The following is a 24,259-nucleotide window of genomic DNA, read 5'->3' on the forward strand; positions in this document are numbered from 1 at the left end:
GAGGCTTCCAGGATTATGGACCTAGATCATTTTGACTTCCAGCCTAGCACCATCTACAAAGTTACTTTGTAAGCTCAAGTGTTTAGTATTAAGCTTAACTAAAGGCAGTATTGACTCTTGTTGCTCTTTGACATTTGAGTGGATGGATCAAATGCATTGGTTTGAATCAGTAAACTTGATCACAGGATCATAGGCTTGGAGCTAAAAAGGATCACAGGATTTAGAACCAGATTTTAGAAGTCATTTAATCCCACTTCCCCTTATTCTACAGTTAAAGAAACTGAGTCCTAGAGACTTGAACTGATTTATCCAAGGTCACATAGGTGCACAGTGTACAGTATTTATTTTCCTATGCATATGTGTATATGTGTTTATATATATATGCATGCAATATATTATAATTATAATATTATGTATTTTAGCATATCTTCCGGATCCTAATGGAAGGGTCTTTTTTTATAATTTACTTTCAAAATTTTTATTATTTAGAAAAATAAACTTTTATTGATGACTTGTTTTTTATATCAATATTATTTCCCCCAGGATCCTTCTTCCTCTCCCTTCCAGAAAACCTTTCTCAGATAACAGATAACACATGGGAATTTTCTTAAAGAAAAGAAAAAAGGAGGAAAAAGTTATCACAAGCCATCAACACATTGAAAAAAATCCAAAAATATGTATAATGTGCCACACCTGTGGACCTCCCATCTCCATAAAGGATGGATTAAGATTCATATTCATATATAATGCATAGTGGTCAGAAAAAGAATATTTTTTGAAGGGGAGTGTTGATGCTTCTAATAACTCATCTTTCTCTCTTCATTGCCCAGTTTTTTCCATCAAACCATTCTGTGTGCGGGCAACGATGGTCATCATCACGGGCTGGTTTAAGCAACAGCCTCAGCGACGGCATCCGTTCCTCGCCACAGCCAAGGTTAGACGTGTTCCAACCAAAAAAGTGAAATCTGGAACGATCCCTTAGGTTCCTCCTGTGCCTTCTGGGGTGTTTTGCTGTTGTTGTCTTAACCCCATGAATTATCCTGCCAAAGCACATCTCTCGTAAGTGGGAACAACAGAGTCCATTCAGTTTACAGCTGAATCACACACAGTAAATCTCATCCCCATTCTTAAGAGCAGAGAAAGAATGCACCGAGGGGACAAAGAAGGCAGAAAAGGGAGGAGATATCTTGGCCAAGGGCCAGGGATGTAAGACTACTGATGTCTAACTAGTCTGCGTCTGGAGTCTGTGGGATGCTGGGTGACCTTGCAGAGCAGAACAGTTCCTGACCCAGCGTGATGGACTAACCAATTGTTTCAGATTGTACCAGTCGGGCGAGCCCGCCCAGCTCTGTCCCACGTACTTCTTTAGTTGGTGGAGAATGGATTCATAATAACCTTCTGGAAGTAAAAACCATTCTACAAAAATAGAGAAGGTTGAATAATATCTAACTTTCTGTACAGTGGTCAAAATGTTACTCTCTCCAGCTGTCAGATCGAGGTTACTTACTTAAGTAGCTAGTTCAGTGATTCTATTTATCTTCATAGATCATAATATCAGAGCCAGAAGGAACTTAGAGGTTATAAAGTCTGACCACCTCATTTTAGAGATGAGAAAACAGGGGCAGAGAGATTAAATGTCTTTCCCAGGATCACTCAGGAAATAAGTATCTAAAGAAGGAGTCTGAAGCTACATTTTCCTGCCTCCATGTCTGGTAACCTTTCCACTACCCCCCACTCCCTTTTCACAAAAACTGCTGTTAGAAGAGTCTTTTCTCCACCCCCATCCCCTACCCCTGCTCCACCAGGGTCAGACCATTTACAGTCACTTAGAGGCAATAATAAGACACACTGGAAAGCTGTTATAAATAGAGCTTTACATAAATTCCAGCAATGAATCACTCATTCATCGAACCTAGGGTATAAAATGCTTTGTATAAAAGCTGATCCCTTTTCAGAGACAGTTCAACTTTTGTGCTAGTCCAGAGTTTTGCATGTGGAAACCTGTGCAAATCGAAAAGACAGTAATTGACTGTGTGTTTCTTTGCTGGTATATGGTATAAATTAAGCGATGATATTGAATTTAGCTTGTTAGGAAACAAATGGGTGGATTAAAGGATGAATGCTTAAGTCTTGACTGAAAATAACATTTCCATCATCTCTTTTTAGATAATTGCAAACTTATGAATGGACAGTGGCCAAAGCAGTTTAGGTAGAGGTATGAGAGTGTATAGAGATGTAGGAGTGTGTATGTGTCTGTGTGTGTGTGTGTGTGTGTGTGTGTGCAACTATCTATAAGGGACATTTGTAAATAAGGCATCCCTTATTTACTTATTTACTGTGGCAAGATTTGTGTTATTGTTAGCCCTCTGTTTTGGAAGGGACCAATAACAGCACAGGATGATGTCTTGACTTGCTCATTGCCTCATTCTCTCTTCCAGAGTCATTGAATCCAGACTCATTACATCTAGAGTCACTGAATCCAGAGTCATTGCATTCAGAGTCATTGAATCCAGAGTCATTGAATCTAGAATCGTTAAATCCAAAGTCATCAAATCTAGTCATTGAATCTAGTCATTGCATCCAGAGTCATTGAATCTAGAATCATTACATCTAGAGTCATTGAATCTAGAGTCACTGAATCCAGAGTCATTGCATCCAGAGTCATTGAATCCAGACATTGAATCCAGAGTCATTGAATCCAGAATCATTGAATCCAGAGTCATTGAATCTAGTCATTGCATTCAGAGTCACTGAATCTAGAATCATTGAATCTAGTTATTGCATTCAGAGTCATTGAATCCAGAGTCATTGTATCCCATGCAGGACAAAAATCAAGATGGCTGGTAATGTCCTGGAATGCACTGAACCATCTTGGCTTCTAGACATCTGAACAAGCTCTAAGCTATCCACAGCACCTGCTTTAGTCACATTCATGGCCCATAGGAACAAATTATTCTAATTTCCTATTCCTTTAAGGGAAGCCTTCATATACTTGGGGTAGATATCCCCTAATTCATGAATGGGTTTGAGACCTGCTCCTCAACCTGGTTTAGCCTGCCACCTGAGAGCATTTTACCCAATGGCCAATGAGTGTGATTTGGGCTTCTCGGAGCCACAAATGTGAACTGAGTGACTAGTGGACATGAAAGGTAGATGAGCAGGCCTTAAAAAGGCTCAGCAAGCCCTCACACTAGAGGTGCTACTCCACCCTGAACACCCCATGAACTTCAAATGCCCATGTAGTAATAATGCCATAGTATCACACTCTGAACCATAGAGTCAGGAAGAACAGATCTATTTTAAGCTGGAAGAAAAAAAAACCCACCAAGACTTAGATGGCCCAGAAAAATTAGGAGATTGAACTAGGTGACTTTTAGCTCTAACATTCTACTTTTTCCATTACTCTGAAGTGATCTGGATTTAAATCATCTCAGTAAGCAGAAGACATATTAAAATCATTCAGATACTCCAGGTACCTCTCTGGCTTGCCGAGCAGAGCCAATGGACAAATCCCTCTACTTAATGCAATCGGCTGAGCTCAGTTTTTCCATCTGCAAAGCAGGTCAGAATACTGACTCCTCTGTAACCCATCTCATAGCACTGGCGAGACAGTGACAATGCTGGGGAAATATTCTGAGCCTGAGTGTTGCATCTGGTGATTAGGTGCGAAAGGTTTGTGTATGTTCCCTGCTATATTCAGGGAATCTCCAGTCAGCAAACAAAGAGGGTTTAAGTGTTATCTCATTGGGAAGTCTGCAGGAGAACAGAAGAGGCTGTGGAGATAGCAAGAGGCTATTTTTGTCTCTTAAGAGATGGTGTTGTCTCAAAGTTAAGTGTTGGAAGATACAATTTTAAATGATTTTTATTTGGAGAATGGATGGAGGCGGGGGAGGAAAAGGCACAGTTTTTATGGCAGCTTGAACAGAAATGATGGAAATTTGCCTCGTGGGATGTCTTCACACAAATACTTTTAAAGAAACTAATGTCTGCTGGGTTTGTTCTGGAAGGGATGTCATCATCACTGTGTTGGGATAGTCCATGTGAAGATCTGGACTGGAGATGACGCTAAATTTTTACTGTGTAGAGTTTGGGTGGCGAATGTGCAAAGACAGAATGAAAAGGGAATCGTGTCCTTAAGACGCTTACATTGTACCAGTGGGATACAACCTGTTTTCCAGAATGAATAGTGTTTGGGTGCCTGCCTTCTCCAAGTACTGTTCTCATGATTGCTGTGTTGTTCTCTGAGCATTCATTCACATTACATCCTCTGGGAAGTTCATTCCCCTGGCACTCCACAACTCAAACTGTTATGACAACAACAGGGATGTTATAATGATGATTACAATGCAGAGTAATGTGCTTGGGGCTTTTTAGAACAGGTAACTTGGGTGGGGTTAAGCCAATGAAGCAAAGGAATCCCAAGCCTTCTCAAAAACTAAATCCCTGCTCCCTAAATGTGCTAGAGGATTAGGAAAAAAAGATTTGCACTGTGGGAAAATCTCTTCACTTTGCTAATGAGAACAGTTCAGCTGAATGAGAAATTTGGATTACACAGGCAAATATGAAGCTTATAAAATCAGCTGTCTTGCTTGTGTAGGGAAGCAATGATATGAGTAATTCAAAACAGCAGCGGCTCATTAGCAAATCTGCTCTAATTTCTGTTGAGCTTGGGAATACATCATATGATTTTGGGGCTGCCCAATTATCTTCCTGATTCTATTTTATTGAGGCCAAAATGACTTGCTTTCTCTCCTCTGAATACCCATGAGCTGACGGCAGGAGAGATGGCCCAAAGCACGCTTGCCAGCAACGGAAATCAGTCTAGTATTTTAAATCTGATTTGGCTGATCCACACATAGATAATTGAAAGCTGGCTGTAAAATACTGTCATCCTATTGTTGTGTGTGTGTGTGTGTGTGTGTGTGTGTGTGTCCATTCAGACAAAAACTTCTTGAAATCTTTCATGCATGTGACCTTGTGAAAGCCCCATTCATCTCTAGGTCTAGGAAATTCACATGATTAATTTTTTAAAATAAATGAATTTATTTCTTTAGGACATTGGAATGCACAGAAATTATATAATCATTAAATAGGTAAAATAGGATAGTTACAGGCCCATTTTTTCCTCTAGCAAATTTAAACATTTCTGCCATCCCTATGGATTTTGTTTTTAAACTTGCCTAAAACAAATGGACATTTTTTTTTTTAAGATTATGCTTCCCCTTAGAAAATTCAGAAAAAGATTCTTTGTATTTCCAAGAATATGCTTTTATAAGGGACAATATTAAGCCACCAACATTTTAGTAGATCTGTGACCTCACTGATATAAGTACTTTCTCCAATAATGAAGATCACCACACATTCAATCTTTTTATAAGGTTCAACTCCTGTCTTTGCCGACCCATAAACTCTCCCCAGGAGAGCCTGCCCAAAGGAAGGGGGGTGCGTAGAGCACCAGCCCTGAAGTCAGGAGGACCTGAGTTCAAATCCAGCCTCAGACACTTAACAATTCCTGGTTGTGTGACCATGGGCAAGTCACTTAACCCCTCAGCAAAAGCAAAAAAAAAAAAAAAAAAAAAAACGAAGAAGAGAAACAAATAGAAAGGTCGTCGCAATGGCAAAAAGCAAAAACAGTCTCTCCTCCCCTTCCTTTTTCCCTCCCCTGCCTCCACCCACCAGAATCGTCATTTCCTATACAACACATCGGGACTTGCACAAAGAGTGGGCGGGGGCCATTCTTTCTCCAAGCATATATGTTAATGGAGTATGGTCCAATTACTATTTAGCCTCACATGCTTGGGACCTCAGTGCATCAACTCAAGCCTCAGCCCATTACAGGAAACCAATTATATTGAAATATAATTATCAAAAAATATATTTTGGGGAATAGCAAAGGAATGCAATGAATAGGGCAAGAGCTTTAGAGTCCAGAGATCCTGAGTTCAAATTCAGCACCACATACTTACTAACTGTAATTCTGAACAAATCACAGACATACACACACATATATATACATACATACATGTATATATAGGTATACACCCATTTTGCATAGTGTACATATATTTATGCAAATGTACATCCATGCATATACATATATATATATATATTAAATTCTAAGACCCCAGGTTCAAAGTCCCCTGCTTCAGAGCTCTTAGCCTTCAGGGAATGTCCAGTGTTATATGTGTACCATCCATAGATAATGCTTCCATTTCCCCCCAGTCATACATCTCTTTGATTCACCGCTTTTTTTGTACAGCTTTTTATCTATAATATATTGCAGCTACTCGACCCCCCACGTGCCTTTTGTGGCAATAAAAAAATCTTTAGATCATAAAGTGCCCAGGTGTGATAACCAGTTTCTAAGCCCAGAACAATGGGGTGTTTTAGCACTCACTACCATACACCTGCTATCTCTTGGCACAAGTACAGCTCACATCAAAGTCCAGCACCACATGCTGCTTGTCCCCCTGTCACCCTTTGGCTTTGGCTGTGTTGTTTCCATGCTTGTTTTTACCCGGGGTGAAGTGAACCTGTATTCCTCTCACCCCTTCGTTTAACTCAGCTTTTTTCCATCTACAAATCAGGGCAGAATATTCACTCCCTGCCTCCTGCCTCGGAGCATCCTCAGAAAATAATCTGAGCCACGTTTAAGGATAGACAGCTGTCACTCATCTGTCATCATCATGAAACAAGTGCTTGGGGAAACCTTCATGATTCAGAGGAAAATCAAACTCATTGGGATCCTGTGAATAGGCACTAAACCGACAGCTGTAAATCAGAGTTCCAGTGCCAGTTCTTCCCCTGACAAACCACGTCAGACGGTCTGCTTCATGCTCATTGACTAAGGTCTCCAAATGAAATTAGCCACAGAAACTACAATAGAGTATTCGAGTTAATCAGATTCGAATGACAGAGGTTGCTAAGCAAGTTTAATTAATTTATATTGAAGTTCAATGTGAAGTTTCTAAAGAAACATTAAGAATAAAAAGAAAAGAAAAAGAGGGAAGTTTCTCTCTTTCCAATGGTTCTAGCCTCTCTACAGAAAAAAAAAAAAATTATTCACTTCTCTTGGGACTAACAATAAGAATAATCAGCATTTTTATGGGACTTTAAGGTTTGCAAAGTGCTTTACAAATATTATCTCATTGGATCAATAATCCTAGGAGGTAAGTGCCATTATTACTCCCATTTTACTGATGAGAAAACTGAGGTAGACAGTGATTGCCAAGGATCAGGTGGTAATAAGTATCTGAACTCATATTTGAACTTGGGTCTTCCTAAGTGCAAGTCCAGTGTTTCTATTCACTACAATGGAGGGCTTCGATTGGAGGTGATTCTATTTAAGTGCTGTGTGGATACAAAATGCTACCAGAAAATAACTGATCCTATTTTATTGTCACTTCCTAATGTTTATATATTTTGAAATTTATGCAAATCAGAAAGTATGCAGAGTTATTTAAAAATTTTTCAATCTCCTTCTGTTTTCTCTTTTTCTTCCTCTCCCTTTTTTTCTTCTTCCCCTCATTATAACTCTAGTTACCTACTGTCTTCTTCTCTTAGAATGTAAACTCTTTTAGGACAGGGACTTTTTTGCTTGCTTAAATTTGGATTCTCATCCCTCAGTCCAGGGCCTGGCCCTAGCGAGCATTTACTAGATGTTTTTTCATGAATTTATTATTCCTTCTAGTAATCAATAAATACATCTACCATTTCAGGTGCCTTGGAAGGATGCCATTCCCTTTTCCTGCAGAATTAGTTTCTCAGGTATAGAACAAGTCATCACTCTGTACCTTGCATTTGAAGAAAATGGCATCTGGAAGTGATGGGGTGGTTCACCAATGCAAATTAGAAATGTGAACTGATAGAAGGCGTTGTCATGTTGTGTTATCAATGGCCAGAAGGCTAGTCGGGGACAACGGATTTCATAATACTGCCCTTTCTCATGAACTAGACCACTCTTAGGAAAGGGTCTCAGGATATCATCTGATCTCAGCCTCTTCACATTTAAAATATGTTTGGCTATCTTATTTCTTAGGCTAAGATATAGAAAACGAAGCTCCATCTTTCACAAGCACTAGTGGACTTGACTCAACTCATTCATTCCAATCTTTCCCACTATGAGAGGATTCTTCATAAAAAGCCTAAATGCTATAACTACAGCTTGGGTCTCTTTTTTCATCTGGTTTTGTCTCCAAAAGAAACAGAAAACAGCTGATCATTTACATAAATTATCCTTTATACATTTGAAGCCCCATTATTGTCTATTTTCAGCCTTTTCTTTATCAAGTTGAACGATCTCAGTTCCTTTGGCCTTTCTTTATGGATATCACTTTATAACTTTTTAGCATCTTGGAGGTCCTTGGAACCCTCCCCGAGTTCTACTTTTAAGTTGAGGGGAACTAAGGACCAGGGGGAACACTGCTAATAAAGGCTCGATTGGTGTTGTGTATCATGAAAGGATTACCTCATGATTCCTTCCTCTTAGATTCTTGCCTTATGAATCCCAACTTTTACCAGTAATGCTACTCTACATTATATGGAAATTGTGAATAATAAATAAATAATAAAATGATGGGTACTTTCCACCTTAAGTTATTGAATTATAGATGTAAGAGAATGGAAGTATTGTATTGCTGGGAACAGTATAAGCATCCAATAGAAAAGAAGTCTGGAAAATATTGGCTGGTGGTAGCAGTGCCATATAGTTTACGTGCATATAGAATATATTATTTTATGTGCATAAGGAATATATTATGCATAATAAATTAATGATATATAGTTATATTAGCTAAAGGAGTTAATACAGAAAAGAGAGTAGAAAGGAAGGGAGAAAGGGAACCTACTGCATGCTAGGCCCTATGCTAAGCACTTTATAAATATTATTTCATTTAAGAAAAAGAAGACAGTAATCATATTATCAATATTACTCTGCCTGACTGCTGAGCTAAATTTAATAGAGAATTTATAAAAATTGATGTAGGACCCTTTTTGGAGTCAGAGATATTAGATACTAGATAGTCGCCCTTTCTCTCCCCAACATCTTAAGTTGTGGCTTGTGATCCCATATAGGGGCTCATAACTGAATGTGGGGGGGGTCACGAAATTATGATTTATTATAAGTAAGTGTTTGACATGCATACTTATTTTATATACCTACACACCCAGGGTTACATAAAAATTTCTTGAGCAAAAAAGGGTCGTGAGTGGGAAAAGTTTAAGAAGCCCTTCCCTAGCTTCCTTGCCCACACAGCTAGTAAGTATTTGTTGTCAGAATCAGAAAGATTCCAGGTCTAGTACTCCTCTATCCATTGTATTACCTAATTTTTATAAAAATAAGTTGCATATAGTAGAGATGCATTATTTTGTATTTTTAAAAATGATATCAGTAAACTGTGCAAGAAAGGAAATGGGAAAAACATCAACAAAATAGATTAGCTAAACTGATCTCCTTGAGTGAAATGGTGTTCAAAGCTCCAGAAAGCTTCAGGCTGACAATGAGAACTAGTACAACATTCTTTATATTCTTACTGAACATTGGACAGAAAGTTAAGAACTATTAAGTTCATTTGGAGGCCATTCACATAGATAAGTAGAGACCTTGGATCTGGAGGGACTTTGAAGTTTCCATTTTATAAACTACTCTTTCTAAATTATCAGAAACAAATTACCAGGAAATAAATGGGGGAAGGGAAAGAGGCAAGAATTCATCTCTAATTTTAAAAGAAACCAGATCTCTGCCTACCGGGGCCATTTGTGAGCAAGGAGAGAAATTAGATTCTGAGAAATTGGAGCAGTTTGAGGGTATGATACATGCTCCGTCCCTGTCCCGAGTCCTTATCACTTACACTGTGTCTTTTTTCTAATAATCTACAAAGCCATAACAACAGTGGGGAGGCACCATGGCACAATGCAGAGTATTGGCTTTGGAGTCCTAACTCTGCACTGGATGTTTCCTACTTAGGGGAGCTGAGCAACTCATTAACCTTCAGTTCCTTCATCTCTACAATGGATTAAAGGGTTTCTGAGCTCTCTAGCTCTAGATCCAAGATATTGGGACCCGAGAGGTGATGGAGTCCAACACTCCATTTTATACATGAAAAAAATTGAGCTATAGGGAGGATGATACTGATCTCCCAGGTAGTTGTTTTGTTATAGAAGGTGAAATTCAGGCATCATGATGCCTTTTAAAAAGAATTGTGTCATTTGGAAGAATAATTTATTAATCACTAGGGGAAAGGAGGGGAGAGAGTGAGAGACTAAAAGAGACAGAGAGAGATGGAGACACTGAAAAGGAAACAGAGACAGACTGAGATAGATAGGGAGAGACAAAAAAAGAAAGAGAGACACAGAGACAGATAGACAGGGGACAGAGAGACAGAAACAGAGATAGATCCAGAGACAGACAGAGAGACCCAGAGACATTCAGAGACACAGAGACACACACACAGAGACAGACATAAACAGAGACAAATAGAGACACTGAGAAGGAAACAGGGAGAGATAAAGAAACAAAGAGACACACACACATACAGAAACAGAAACAGAGATCCAGAGACAGAGACAGATGTAGACAGAGAGACTGAGACATAGACAGAAATAGAGACAAATCCAGAAACAGACAGAGACAGACATTCAGAGATCCAGAGACAGAAACACAGAGACAGACAATCACAGAGACAGACAGAGACACTGAGAGGGAAATAGGGAGAGACAAAGAAAGAAACAAAGAGACACACACATAAAGAGAAACAAAGACAGAAAGGGAGACAGAGATACACAGAGAGAGATCCAGAGACAGAGACCCAATGACAGACACAGAGACAGAGACAGAAAGACACAGTCAAAGATACACAAAGAGAGAAGCAGAGACATACACATACACAAAGAGACACAGAGAAAAACTGAGACACACAGAGATAATCAATCTGGAGAGACAGAGATCTAGAGCCAAAGGCAGAGAGATCTAGTGCCGCTTCGGCTAAACTATCCCTCAAGCAGGATCTGAAGTGAGCATCAAGAAGGAAACCTTTTTTCATGGAAAATGTTTTAAGTAGGTAAGGAAGATCCAGGAAGTTGTTCTCATTTTCTCAGCTACGTGGCCGCCCTTAACAAATATTGCGGCTCCAAGCTCTGGGCAGAGCAGAACCGGGCCGTTAGGTGCCTGCCTGACGGAGCTAGGAGACCCGGCCCCCGGGAGCGCAGGCTGCGTCTCCCGGAGCGCCGACGTGCGCCGGGCTCCCCGGGCTCCTCCAGGACGCAGGGACTCACCTTGCCCGGATCTCCGCTTGCCTTGTGGGAGTGAGGGTGGCCAGAGGCGGCCTGGCTGGTTCAGCCTCGGGGTGCTCTCTGCCCGGGACTCAGCGCTGCCCCGGCCGCCCGGGACTCTGTGCCTCCGTGCCTCAGCCCTGTGGCTGCTCCGCTTGCGCCCGCCTCTGTCTGCTCTGCGTCTGGGGAGCTCGATCAACCTCGCCGGACCAGGTGCCCCTTCTCAGGGTGGCAAACCCCGGACGCGGGCTCCGGACCAGCCCGTTCTAGATTTTTCAAAAGGGACTTAAGAGCTGGGACTTGCTCCAGATGGGGCGTACTTGGGAGCTAGTCCTTCCCTTTAGTTTTTCCTCCTACCCAGGATTTTTTTTTTTTAATCTGAATCTTCATTTAATGTTTGATAAGCTCTTAGGTTCTGAGGTGGGGGAGGGGGTTTGAGCTCCACAACCTACCTACAAGGAACTAACATTTGAGGAGTTCTCCATTATTCAGTCTATCAGTAAGACCCACAATTTAAGAATGTCCTGCGGAGGCGCAGCTAGGTGGTGTAATGCATAGAGCAGCAGTCCTGAAGTCAGGACCTGAGTTCAAAATAGGCCTCAGGCACTTACCACTTCCTAGCTATGGGACCCTGGACAAGTCACTTAACCCCAATTGCCTCAGCAAAAAAGAAAAGCAGAATGTCCCACTTTGTCTCTTTGGGCCTCCATGGCCTCCGTTAAAAATGGTCTCCCCATCTCCAGCAATCAGCCTTATATTCCAAAGGACCCCGAGCTCTCTTTCCCTTGGCTGTATACAAGTAGAGTCTGTAACAGAAATCTGATTTCGGGGGATCACGCTGCTCCCCCACAATCCCAAAACAATTTTCGGTGTAAGTAGTGACACATCCTCTCAGAAAGGCAGACACCCCTAATGAACATAGGCTACCCTCAGAGCGGCCATAACTAGGAGAAGGAAGCTGGATCAGCCTTATCTATAGTTTGACTACCTCAGTCTGATAAGGAAATTGCCTCTAACCTCATCTCTTCCTTAGAGAAGGGAGCCACGTAGGGCTTGAAATCCCTGCCCTTTGAAATCAATATTTTTGGATATGAAATTTAGTCTTCTGGCTTTTAGCATCTCTGGCAGATGCAACACATGAAGTTGTTTTAGCTATTAATATTCTAGGCTTTGATTCATTTATCAGATTTTTTTTTCAAAGAGTCATCTGGTAAGTTTTTGAGGGAATGAAACAGAGAAACAATACATTTTAAGTTAAAGGAGTTCTGGGGGAAAGAACTCAAACTGTTGCCCAAGAGAAGAGGCCTGGGTGGGGCACTTAATGTTCCACCCCTAGGCACCATAAGGGCGAAAGGTACACAGTGTAGGGAGAACTGATAAGAAGAAAAGAGCCTTGGAAAGCTTCGAAGGAAGGTATGAAGTCAAACCACTTAATACACAATGTAGCTTAGGTCAGGCCCTAAATGGTGACTTTTTTTTTTTTAAGGCCCCTACTATGGCAGAAAGATCCATGAATTGGATCCTTGTAGTTTATTTCCCAAGGGAGTAGCTGATGGAACTTTAGCATCTATTTTGTTCATGTATTCTATTCAGTAATTGTAATCCATTTGCTTATTCTAAATGCTATTAGAACAAAAGGAAGCTTTAGTTTTCGAAACATTGCTACTGAAGCATTAACACAATTCTTAAATAACACGCCTTTGAGCTCCCTGAACAATCCCCCTGGCATAGAGCCTGTGGAGTCAGAACGGGCATCAAGAATGCACTTGAGAAACAGCCCTGACTCATTAACAAATGGAAAAGTCAGATTCTGACAAGCCAGAAATACCAGGAGGATCTCCAATGCACTTGAACTCTCTCCTCTTAAGGACTATCCATCTCTTGTTTGAGCTGTTCATTCCTGAAGTTAGTCATGTGCTGCCTTGTTTTATTTCTTAACTGTTTTAGGGGTAAATGTGTAAACTGAGGTAAAACGAACTTAGTACTCTGGAGCTCATCTCACCTGGAAAAAGAAAGGTATTGAATTGCCAGAGAGTTCTTAAGTTAGGGTCTATGAATTATTTAACAATTTTTTTGATAATTATTTCAATATAATTGGTTTCCTCTGTAATTCTACGTATGTAGTTTTTATGAATTTAAAACATTATTCAAACCAATAGACTACTGAAGGAGTCCAAGAAACAAATATACCAAAAAAAATATTAAGAATCCCTGGACCCAAGATTATTTCTGGAAATTTTGATTCTAAAGAAGTTAGTGTATATCTTGGCTCTTCAACTAGAATAGTAGCTCTCTTCTTAAAGGATCTATATCACATTTCTTTTCTCTTTCCTAGAATATTTTGCAGATTTTTAGTTGTTTAATCATATTTCAGTCATATCTGACTCTTTGTGACCCCATTTGGGTTTTGGGGTTCCTGGGTTTTTTTTGGGAGATAATGGAATGGTTTGTCATTTTCTTTTCCAGGTTATTTTACAGATGAGGAAACTAAGGCAAATATGATTAAGTGACTTGTTACATAGCTACTAAGTATCTTGAGGTGAAATTTGAATTCAGAAACTTTGACTCCAGGTTGATACTCTACCTACTGTGCCCTCTAGTGGCCCTAGGTCTGCTTTGCAGATAGCAGGTGCTTAATAATTCCTTTGATTTTTAAAGGGGTCATCATCATCTTAAAAATAAGTTTTAAAAAGGTGACCCAGAAGTATTTTCTTCCTTCCTATGGCTGCACTGGCTTTTCAGCCAACAGATGTATTCCCTTAAATATAAAAAGTATATCTAAATGCTAGGTAAGTTGATTTTACTGTGCTGCAGCAGGTAGATGGTAGTGTAGTAAATAGTATACTGAACATGAGGTCAGAGAAAAAATCTGAATTCAAATTTTACCCTCGGCTCTACTTAATTTTGTGTCCTGAGAAAATCATTTAACCTTTGCTTAAGTCAATTTCCTGATCTCTGAAAGAAGGGGAATAATAGAATCTTACCTCCTAGAGTTGGGAGAATAAAATGAGATCACTTTGCAAACCTTATATTAGCTATTATTATTTGTCTTCTTTTTTAACCTTTGTGACTAAAGGAAGACCTTTTGAGTGAGGTCAGAAGGGAGGGTTACACTTGGAAATGAATATGATGTAAAAAAAAAACAAAAGGCATAAATTTTTAAGTGTTAGCAAAATGTTTTATAACTCTTAAAAAATATATGTATACATATATTTGCTGAATGTGATGGCTCACCATAAAGATGGTTTCTCTCTTTAGTCTCTGCCTTTCTCTGAAAAAATCAGTCTTAATCCCTTAAGTGTTGGACTCCATGTACCTCTCCATGTCACTTCTTTTTATAGCCTACTTGATAAGATGGTCCCATTTAAACTTGAGGGTGACATGGGGCCTGGATGTCCCTGGCTTCTATCCCATTTCCTTTCCCCCAGCAACTTGCATACCTAATCCTAGTTGGCATTGTGTTGAAATATCAACGGCACCTATTTCCTCAAGGCACCAGAATAAGGGATTCCCTTAAGTCTCAGATAACTATTGGTTGTCGCAAAATCAGTTTCTCTGAGTAATGGAGAACAGCAGAGAAAAATTTAATCAATTGTCATGAAGCTTCCACCATACTTAGTCAACATATACATCACTTCCACTTGATATTAACACATTGAATATAGAAATTCTATATTCCTGGTCTATTATATAGAATAAAAAATATATTAAATGTATTAAAAATGATGCTGTGCTAGATCATATAATATTAACTGAGATTGACAAAATTTATACTTTAAAAAGAGATTACCTCATTTGAGTAGGTGCTACAAATATTATCACCATTTTAGAGATGAGAAAAATGTGGCTCCTAGCCTCTAAATACCTTGTCCATTATCATTTACTGCCAAAAATAGAATCTGAAAATAAGTCTCTCCGGCCCAAGCCCGGCACTTTTTTTTTTCCTTCTACCCTGGACAGATCTCTGTGAAAACATCAGAATGCAGAATAGGATATTAAACAACTAAAAACATATGTATCTGGCAAGACGATTGGAGTACTCATTCTAAGACATTTTTCAAAAATTAGGCCAGATGCCAAGGTGAGCTCAATAGATGCCAACAAAACCAAATGAAATTTCCCATGTCCAAAGTTTCCAGTTCAGTCCTATTAAGATGCTTACATCTTTTTGCCCAGAAAACGTTTCCTACCTTCCTGAAAGGGTACCCAGCCCCAGGCTCTCATCTTCCTTCACCGTTCATCTTTTTCCTCCCCTTTCTTTCTCTTTTCTTTTCTTCTTTATTTCTTTTGTCCTTTTTTTTTTTAACCTAGCAGAGTGGTCCAATTGAGTAACCATTCGAATTTTATCTGGGTATCTGCGTTTATCCACCTCTGTACATTAAAGTCAGATGCGTGTGAGAGGTACTTACATGAGAGTTGTGACTGCTGGTTCTTGATCTGAAGAAGTCCCGTTCTTGGACCAAGGGCTCTTTAAATAGCAGCGCTTACTCACTCCCTGGGCAGCACGTTTCCTTACGTGTGTGTGTTCTCTCTGTGGGGCGCACGTTCATGCAGATACCTGAAAAACCTGCAGTGTGGGCTAGATGAAAACGACAGAAAGTATGTGGATGCTAAATTTGTCCTGGTTATTCAGGTTTGCTCTGCAGCCCATTCAGACCGGGCTATCTGTGATGGCCAGGAAGTTTTCTCCCTCCCCTTGTCTCTCTTTCTTGCTCTTCCAATAAGGGATGAACCTGTCCCAGGACTGGAAGGAATAGATCAAGTCCAGACTGGGTAGGAAACAGAGAAGGATTCTGGGACCCTTGTAACTTTGTTCCTTTGAATGGGACTTTTAGTTAAACATTGCATCACTTCAAAACATTCGCCTTGTGAGGTTGATTTCATGAGTTCCATTGGCCAGTTGCCAAGCGAGAGACAGCCCACGGTTGCCTAATTAACGAGAAGTAGCTTTCCTACTGGAACTGAATGTACAAAATACCACTAAGGGGGAGTGGCAGGCGGGGATGATACTGTTTTTCTTCAGCATCAAAAACTGTTTCAACCTGATCTCTTCAATCCCCATTGGTACCTCTCTCCAGATCTTCTGCTTCCTTACAAGACAATTTCAAACGTAGGACTTGAGAGGCTCCTCCCCGGAGTTAAATTAAAAGTTTGTGTGTGCAATCTGCGAGAAGGAATCCGGAGCCTGTGTGTATACAAAATCTGTCACCATTGGTGGAATATGGTGTATATTTTACTTATTAGCTGCCTACAATAGCCATTGATTGTTGCTCCTTGCTAAACCCATTAGGTGAGGTTATGTGAGTGAGAGAAGGTAGACCTTAGCCTTGGGGAGTGTCTGTGTTTTGATTTCAGCACATACCACGAGAAGCTAAGTGCTTGCCTATTTTGCTCTTCCACCTCTGCATTAAAAAACAGTTTCTTTAGACAACAAAAAGCCCAGATGATTCCCTTGGAAACTGTGACAACGTGTGAAATGAAGGGAAATAATGGCATGCCAAATTCCTTGATGAAAAAATAAAAAAGTGGAGGGAGATGAGTATTTTTGCACATCTGTGGTGAAAGGGAAGGGACCTGAAGTTAAAATATCTGTGAATTTGTGTGTTTTTAATTTGATCACTGTATTTCACTATAATTGGTGTCCTTCGTAATCCTATTTATTTCATCTTTGTTTTATTAATTTTTAATTTGATTAATTTCTGAATAATTTTAATATTATATTTATATATAATAATTTTAAATAATTAACTAATTACTCTTTGAGTCTAAGAGGGAGTCCATTCCAGACTTCTAAATGGCTCCACCACACAGACTTTCTCCATAATCACAGGACCCTGGGAACTACTTCAGGGAAGAGTTTAAGCCTTACTCTTTCTGTCTTTCCTCATTTCTGCTCTAGATCTTTAACCAGGTCAGATTCTCCTCCTACTTCCTTTCTCATGGCCATCTTCAAAGAGCACTGCTTTGGCTCCTTGGGTCTTGTGGATTTTCTCAGTACTTCTACCTTCTGTTGGAACCCTTGGGCTCTTCATTCATCTAGCCCTTTGCCAAGGGGTTAAATCAATCGAGAGTTTTCAATACCTTGATTTTTAAAATCTTGACCCTTCAGCTGAATGAGGGTCAGAGAGAGTGTGGCCTTGGGAAGAAGGAAAGATTTGTGGGAAACTGATAGGTGCACTGAAAGCTATTATTCAGTGATTTTTCTTGACTTTAGAGACCTGATGGTGACCTCTTGTTAGAGAAATGGTGTTTGATAGGTACCGAATGAGGAATATATTGTCAGAATTGGCCAACCTATTGATTTGTTTCATTTGAGACATCTTTTGTGTTATAAAGGGAGATTCTAAGGAGGATGGAGGGGAAAGTTGAGAAGGTCTCACAGAATCTCAAAGGCACTAATTTTTAAAAATCACTAAAATGTTTATTTATACAAAACAGGTTTTTAAAGTGCTAGATCAAATAATTTTTATTCAATCATATATGTTTTGCTTCTTTCTGACTTTTGAAGTTACTGGAGTGATGTCATTTCTTCTCATTCTTACAAGGACTGGGCGGGGAGCCTGACTTCTTAAAAGAGAATATCTCTAGCATGAATGATAGAGAGTTATAAACTGGCCACCCAGGTGTCTAATTAACCCAACTCACTAAACTCCTTTCTCCTTTTCCCTTTGTAGTGGAATTCTCACCCTTTCTAGTTCTCAAAGTCAATGCAGAAAGAGTGAGGGGGTGATGAAGGGAACTCTAAAATTCCACATCTCAGATTCATCTTGAATATGGGGGTTAAAAGCAGAGGTTCCTTTATAATTCACTCATAAAAGAGGTGCCTGGGTAATACATAGAGATTATAAAATTTAGGGAGAGATGAGTTTTTAGACATCGGCCAATTCAAAATCCCATTTTATGGATGAAGAAACTGAGGTCCAAGGAGAGAAATGCTTGAACAGAGATCACATAGAATATCCATTATTATTTCTACTTAGATGGAGATGGGAAGATTGGGAATGGAAATTAATTGAAGGAAATGATAAATATTAAAGGTTAACAAAAATAAAAATTCATTTTCCCTATTAGAGTTCACAGATCTCTAATATGTTGGAGGTTAAAAACCCCTGCTCTAAGACATGGTAGGTAGATTCAGGGACTCAGAACCCCCAAGTCACATTATATATTCCTTTTCACAAGCAATTATGAGATTGGATTAGCCAGTTTTTGTGATACTACTAGTGCAAAAAGATAAGTCCTGTAAACATTAAAGAGATCATTGCAGTTTGAGATCACTGACTAAAATCTTATTAATAAAAATGAAGAGAAAGGAGAGAAATCTGGAAGAAAAAAAAGTAACTCAACATGAGAGAAGAAATGGACAAAAAACCCAAAAGTTTGACTAGGTGATGTCTAAATTCCTTCATTCTCTTTCACTCTAGGATTCTGTGATGTGGAAATAATGCAGATACTAATGGAGGAGTAGGGATGGGGGTGGAGAACAGAGCAATTTACTTGGGGAGTTGCCAAAAGTGGGAGGGGAGGCTCAGTATCTTTACTCATCACTGTGGTTTTCATAACCCACTTGTGGGGAAACCGTACTGTAAAAAACAACCAGTCCTGATGAAATAAGTGTTTTGGTTTCTTTCATTGGACAAAAATATCCTCTTATTGGGTTTTATCATTAATTTTTTTGTTCTGCCATGTGTTAATGTTAATGTGACCTTGAACATTTTATGCATAGGGGTATAAAATGTTCCTCTTCTAAGGAGTTTCTCTACCTGAACACAAGACTGGGCAATGGTTGCTCACACATAGATTGTTGCTGCTGATTTAATGTTGCCTATAAAATGCCTTCTGATGTGGTTGCTATTGCATCTTTCTTTCAGTCTACCTGTGGAGTCAGCCCCGAGACTGGTCTTTCCAGTGTGTGTTGTCGTACCTGCAGGAGAGCCAACCTGGATTGGTCTCACATGGCTGACCCTGCTGCCTTTGTGTTTTTGTTTTGTTTTGTTGACTTAATGTTGAAAGAGATTCAGTTGTTGACCTGATTCTCCATTGCCTGGCCTGGGCACAGGTGAGACTAACCTAAGTTCTTGACAAGTTTTTGGATCTGGAAGGGCCAGAGAAGAAAAAAAGAAAGATGGAGATTTTTCTCCCTATAAAAATTTGGGTACAATGGTCCTCGAAGATTTGGAATACAGGCAGATCCCAACTGACCAACTGGTTATGTTCTATAATCCACGTGAAAAACAAACAAATAAATAAATAAATCCACTTGTAAATCGATGGCTTGGAAGCAAGACCACATAGTGTTTAACCAGTCAATGAAGAGGCATTTAATAAGTGCTTGCTGTGTACCAGGCACTGTGCTAAACACTGAGGGTACAAAGAAAAACAAAAATGATCCTTAGGAAAACTAAGGAGGTTACTTACGTCCCCTAACTCATAAAATTTTATTTAATCCATGATATGTTTGAAGAATCTTATTACATATAAGATTACTTTCTTCTTTTCTGTATATTAAATGGTTTGAATGTTCAAGTTCACAATTAAAAAGAAAATTAAATAAATAAAGATAGAAGAGTACAATAGAACTGAGCACCCATATTTAAATCAGAAAATGTGATCAGAGTTCCAATTTAGGAAATAATAACTAGAATTCCCCTTTCCCCCCATGAGACTTGACATTAAGCTAACAAGCAGTAGGAACAAGGATAGGGGGACTGGCAGGGAGGGGACTCCAGGATTTATATATGGAGGGCAGGAATAAGGATCAGGGGGAAGAGCTCTAAGGATCTGGCCCAGCTCTCAGGATGATCCTTTTTCTTGGGATCTTAGATTTTGATTTTTACTGTCTTTCTTTTATCTTGTATCCGTCTGTTGCTTCTACCCAGAGTATTTTTTCCTTCTTGACTTTAATGGATTTTAAAATCATAGATTTGGATCTTTAAGGACTTTAGGGATCCTTACATCCAATTTACTAATTTTACAGATGAAAGAATTGAAGGAGAGAGAATTAGACAACTAGTAAGTATTTGAGGCAGAATTTGAACTGAGGTCTTCTAGATTTCAAATTTTGTGACCAAGCTAATGTACCATGTTCCCTCTCTTGAGCAAAAAGCTCTCTCTAATAACATATATATATATATATATATATATATATATATATATATACTCACATGCACACACACACACATAGAGGAGGCTTTTATGACTGAGGAAAGAGTACCTTCTTCTTCCTGGGGGTCCCACCTAAGTGCCCAGTTCTGCCCAAAACCCCATCATTCTTCCTAATATATCTCCTCTTAATAAAGCTAATTCTCTTTACTGATTTGTGAGTTCCATATTTCCTTGTGTTGGTCTTTGGGTACTCTGGACCTTCCTAAGTCTGTCTTAAGACAAAAAGAAACCGATTATACTGAAATACAGTTATGGAAAGACAAGTTCACCGGCCCCTGGTTAAGAACTCTGATATAAATCAATCAGTATTCTCTATTTTACCAAACGACCACAACAACCACCTACTGTTTAAGGTTAAGAGTCTTGCCACTCAACAGCAGAAGTGGAGAAGGAGGATTTAGAGGGCCTTTCCAGCCTTATGATTAGCTGATTAAGTGTAAATAGCTGAGCTACAGTCTGCAAGACTGGAGCCCCTTTGACCAGCAGACACTTAGAAGCCACAAATGAGATATTACCGCACAGCCTTTCTTTAAGGCTGCTTTGTCAGCTATTGTCTGGCAAAGGTTCTGAACTAATAGCCAGGTTCTAAATGACTTTCCCTGTAACTAATATGTCAGAGCTAAAAGGAATGGAGTCAGTGTTGCTGAGGGACACTCTTTCAGGGGGTATTAGCAGTGCAAGGGTGATTTTCCAAGCATCATCATGACTGACGGCTATGGAGGAGGGATGAAATGTCTAGGAGACCGAGAGCAGCAGGCAAGAATTCCCACCACAAAAGGGGGAGAAATTATCCATGCAAATGACTTAATGGACCAAGACCTCTCAAAAGCACTACTAAAAAAAATAAATAAAAAAGCAGCAGGAAAATAGAATGAGTTTAGAATTTAGGGGTGTCCAAAAGAGATCAGGCTTTCTCTGGAAGGAAAGAAATAGTTGAGGGGGAAATTGGTTTTTCGTGATGGAGTAGAATTGTTTTAGAGCTAAAGACAGGAGGAAACTTTCCTTAGGAAGGATGCTTCACAACCAGTGGAGAGTCAGCAGCCTGTTCCAATCACCAGTATGCTGCTCTTTAGCAGATAATCTCATCCTGGGATCCATGGATAGATTTCAGGGCGTCCATAAATGATGATGAAAACAATCGCATATTTCTTTTTATTAACCTTTAACCGAGATTTTAATTGTTTGAAACCATTATTCTTTATTTTACATGTATAACAGGGAGAAAAAATTTAGAACTCAAAAATTGCAAAAATGAATGTTGAAAACTATCTTTACACATAATTGGAAAAAATAAAAGGCCATTAGGTGAAACCATTATTCTGAGAGGTTAAGAACCTTTGCTCTTTATGTATTTTCAAAGTCATAATTAGAATAATTCATATAAGATTCAGTTCATTTTTGTCTGTCCTCAAAAGTTAGAAAATGCCAAGTGTGAGATTCTAGCACTCTTGATAATTCTCCCCCATTCTTGATAATTCTATTTTTGGGATAGAAAGACATAAGTTGGAGCTGTACTTTTACAAGTTTGAGTTACACTGACTCACACAGGCAAGTTTTATGTAGCATAACTAATGGTTCTCTTTACACGGCACAGTGGACATCACCCATGTGGAAGGTTGCCAAAGACAGCTCTGTAGAGAATTTCAGGGGCATTGGGCTGTCCGCTGGGACAGTATACAAAATTCCAAAATAATTAGTTATCTTCTTACTCATACTTCCAGGTCTTCCCTTGCTCCAATCCCCTTGGGACCCAACAATATCTTTCCATCAGTGGGTTTTAAACTTTTGTTCTCAGTGGCTTTATACTATTAAAAATTATTGAGGATCTATCCAAAGAGTTTTTATTTATCAGGGTTATATTTGTAGATATTTATCATCTTAGAAATAAAAAACTAATTTTGAATTTGTAGATCCTCCAAAAGGGTTTCAGAGAGTTCCAGGATTCCCTGAACTACACTTTGACAAGAATTGCTCTATACTGTCCTTTGTTCAATAGTCATCCAATAGCCACATTATTAATAATAATAGTACCAATAATGACCAATTAATTAGGTGTTAACTCAGTTGATGAACTAGGTGACACAGTTTGGGTCTGGGTTTGGAATCAGGGAAACCTGGTTCAAATGTGGCCTCGAACACTTACTATTGTGTGACCCTGGGTAAATCACTTAACCCTGGGGTCTGCCTTAGTTTCCTCATCTGTAAAATGAGCTGGAGAAGAAAATGGCAAACTGTTCTATTATCTTTCTTAATTACTCTTCTATTATCTTATCCAAGAAACCCAAATGGGGTCATGAAGAACTAGTTGGACATGACTGAACAACCATAAAGTGTGAATTGTAAATGATTACTAATTTTAATCTCCCCCTCCAAAAAAAAAAGAAAAAAAGAAATTTTAAAAGGGGGCTTTTACCACAAATTAATCTTTAATTGATAGAGCCTGATGGAATTTAAAAAATACATCAGGCCTTTCCACTTCCTTCTGCTATTTTGCAAGTCATAGTCTAACTACCATAGTGTGGTTAGAGATATTTCCTCAATGTAAAATCTGTGACATAGTGGAAAGAATGCAGGATTTGGAGTCGAAGACCTGGATGCAAATTCTGGCCATTTGACCTTAGGCAAGTACTTTACCACTTGGGCTTACATCTATAAAATGGAGGAGTAAAATTAAATTTCTAGAGTCCTTTTAATACGATCATAGATTTGGCTTTGGAAGTGATCTAAGAAGTTAACAAATTCAGCCCCAATCTCATTTTACAGATTAGGAAACTGAACACCGGAGAGTTTGTAATTTATCCAAACTCACATAGCCAGTAAATGTCTGAGGATGACCTTGACCTGGGATTTCTTATATTCATGTCATCATACTGAGTGTCTGAGAAAAAGTAAGACCATCACCCAGGTAAATTTCTGAAGGAGGGAAAGTTTCTTTTATGCCTTCCCAGGTCCTTTCCTGTATGTCTCCCACCATCTCCCCCTACTGTTTGGTCTTTCTCTCATCTCCTGGAGTTTGATGTTCTGTCATTTTCCGGTCATGTCCAACTCTTGATGAGTCCACTTGGAGTTTTCTTGGCAAAGATGCTGAAGTGGCTTGTTACTTCCTTCTCCAATTCATTTTACAGATGAGGAAACAGAGGCAAAGTGAAGTGACTTGCCTAGGATCACTAATGAGTGTCTGAGGCTATATTTGAACTCAAGAAGATGAGTCTTACTGACTCCAAGCCCACCATGATATCCTCTATGCCATCTAGTTGCCTCATCACCTGGATTCCTCTAATTTGTAAATAATGAGCTTAACAAACACATTCATTTCATTATGGCATTTTTGTCTTTATTTTTTGTCTTTGGTCTTTTTAATGAATTAGATAATTGCATCCTAGTGACAGGATTTTTTTTCTTTGGGAGTTTAAAAATTTTTAAAATTAAAGCCTTTTATTTTCAAAATATATACATGGATGATTTTCAATATTCACCCTTACAAAACTGTGTGTTGTAATTTTTTCTCTCCTTTCCTCCCATCCCCTCCCCTAGACGGCAAGTGATGCAATATTTGTTAAATGTGTACAATTCTTCTATACATATTTATACGGTTATTTTGCTGCAGAAGAAAAATCAGATCAAAAGAAAAAAATGAGTAAGAAAACAAAACACAAGCAACAACAACAAAAAGAGTGAAAATGCTATGTTGTGATCCACATTCAGTACCCACCGTCCTCTCTCTGGGTTCAGATGGGTTCTCTTCATCACAAGACCATTGGAACTTGCCTGAATCATCTCACTGTTGATGAAAGCAACATCTATTAGAATTGATCATCGTATAATC

At 39.1% G+C, this 24,259-nt stretch overlaps 1 protein-coding gene across 4 annotated transcripts in view; it reads right to left on the bottom strand.

Moving 5' to 3' along the window:
• Window positions 1-16,066, bottom strand: part of HOPX (HOP homeobox) — a 39,439-nt gene extending 23,373 nt beyond the window's left edge. For 2 of the 4 annotated variants that reach the window (XM_051967610.1, XM_051967609.1), the window contains exon 1: window positions 15,459-15,671. In XM_051967610.1, the coding sequence (XP_051823570.1) occupies window positions 15,459-15,492 (34 nt within the window). In that variant the 5' untranslated portion in view covers window positions 15,493-15,671. The other 2 variants (XM_051967611.1, XM_051967612.1) reach the window with 2 other exon arrangements.
• Window positions 16,067-24,259: the final 8,193 nt, after the last annotated feature.

The sequence above is a fragment of the Antechinus flavipes genome, chromosome 6 (assembly GCF_016432865.1).
Source record: "Antechinus flavipes isolate AdamAnt ecotype Samford, QLD, Australia chromosome 6, AdamAnt_v2, whole genome shotgun sequence".
NCBI classification, from domain to species: domain Eukaryota; kingdom Metazoa; phylum Chordata; class Mammalia; order Dasyuromorphia; family Dasyuridae; genus Antechinus; species Antechinus flavipes.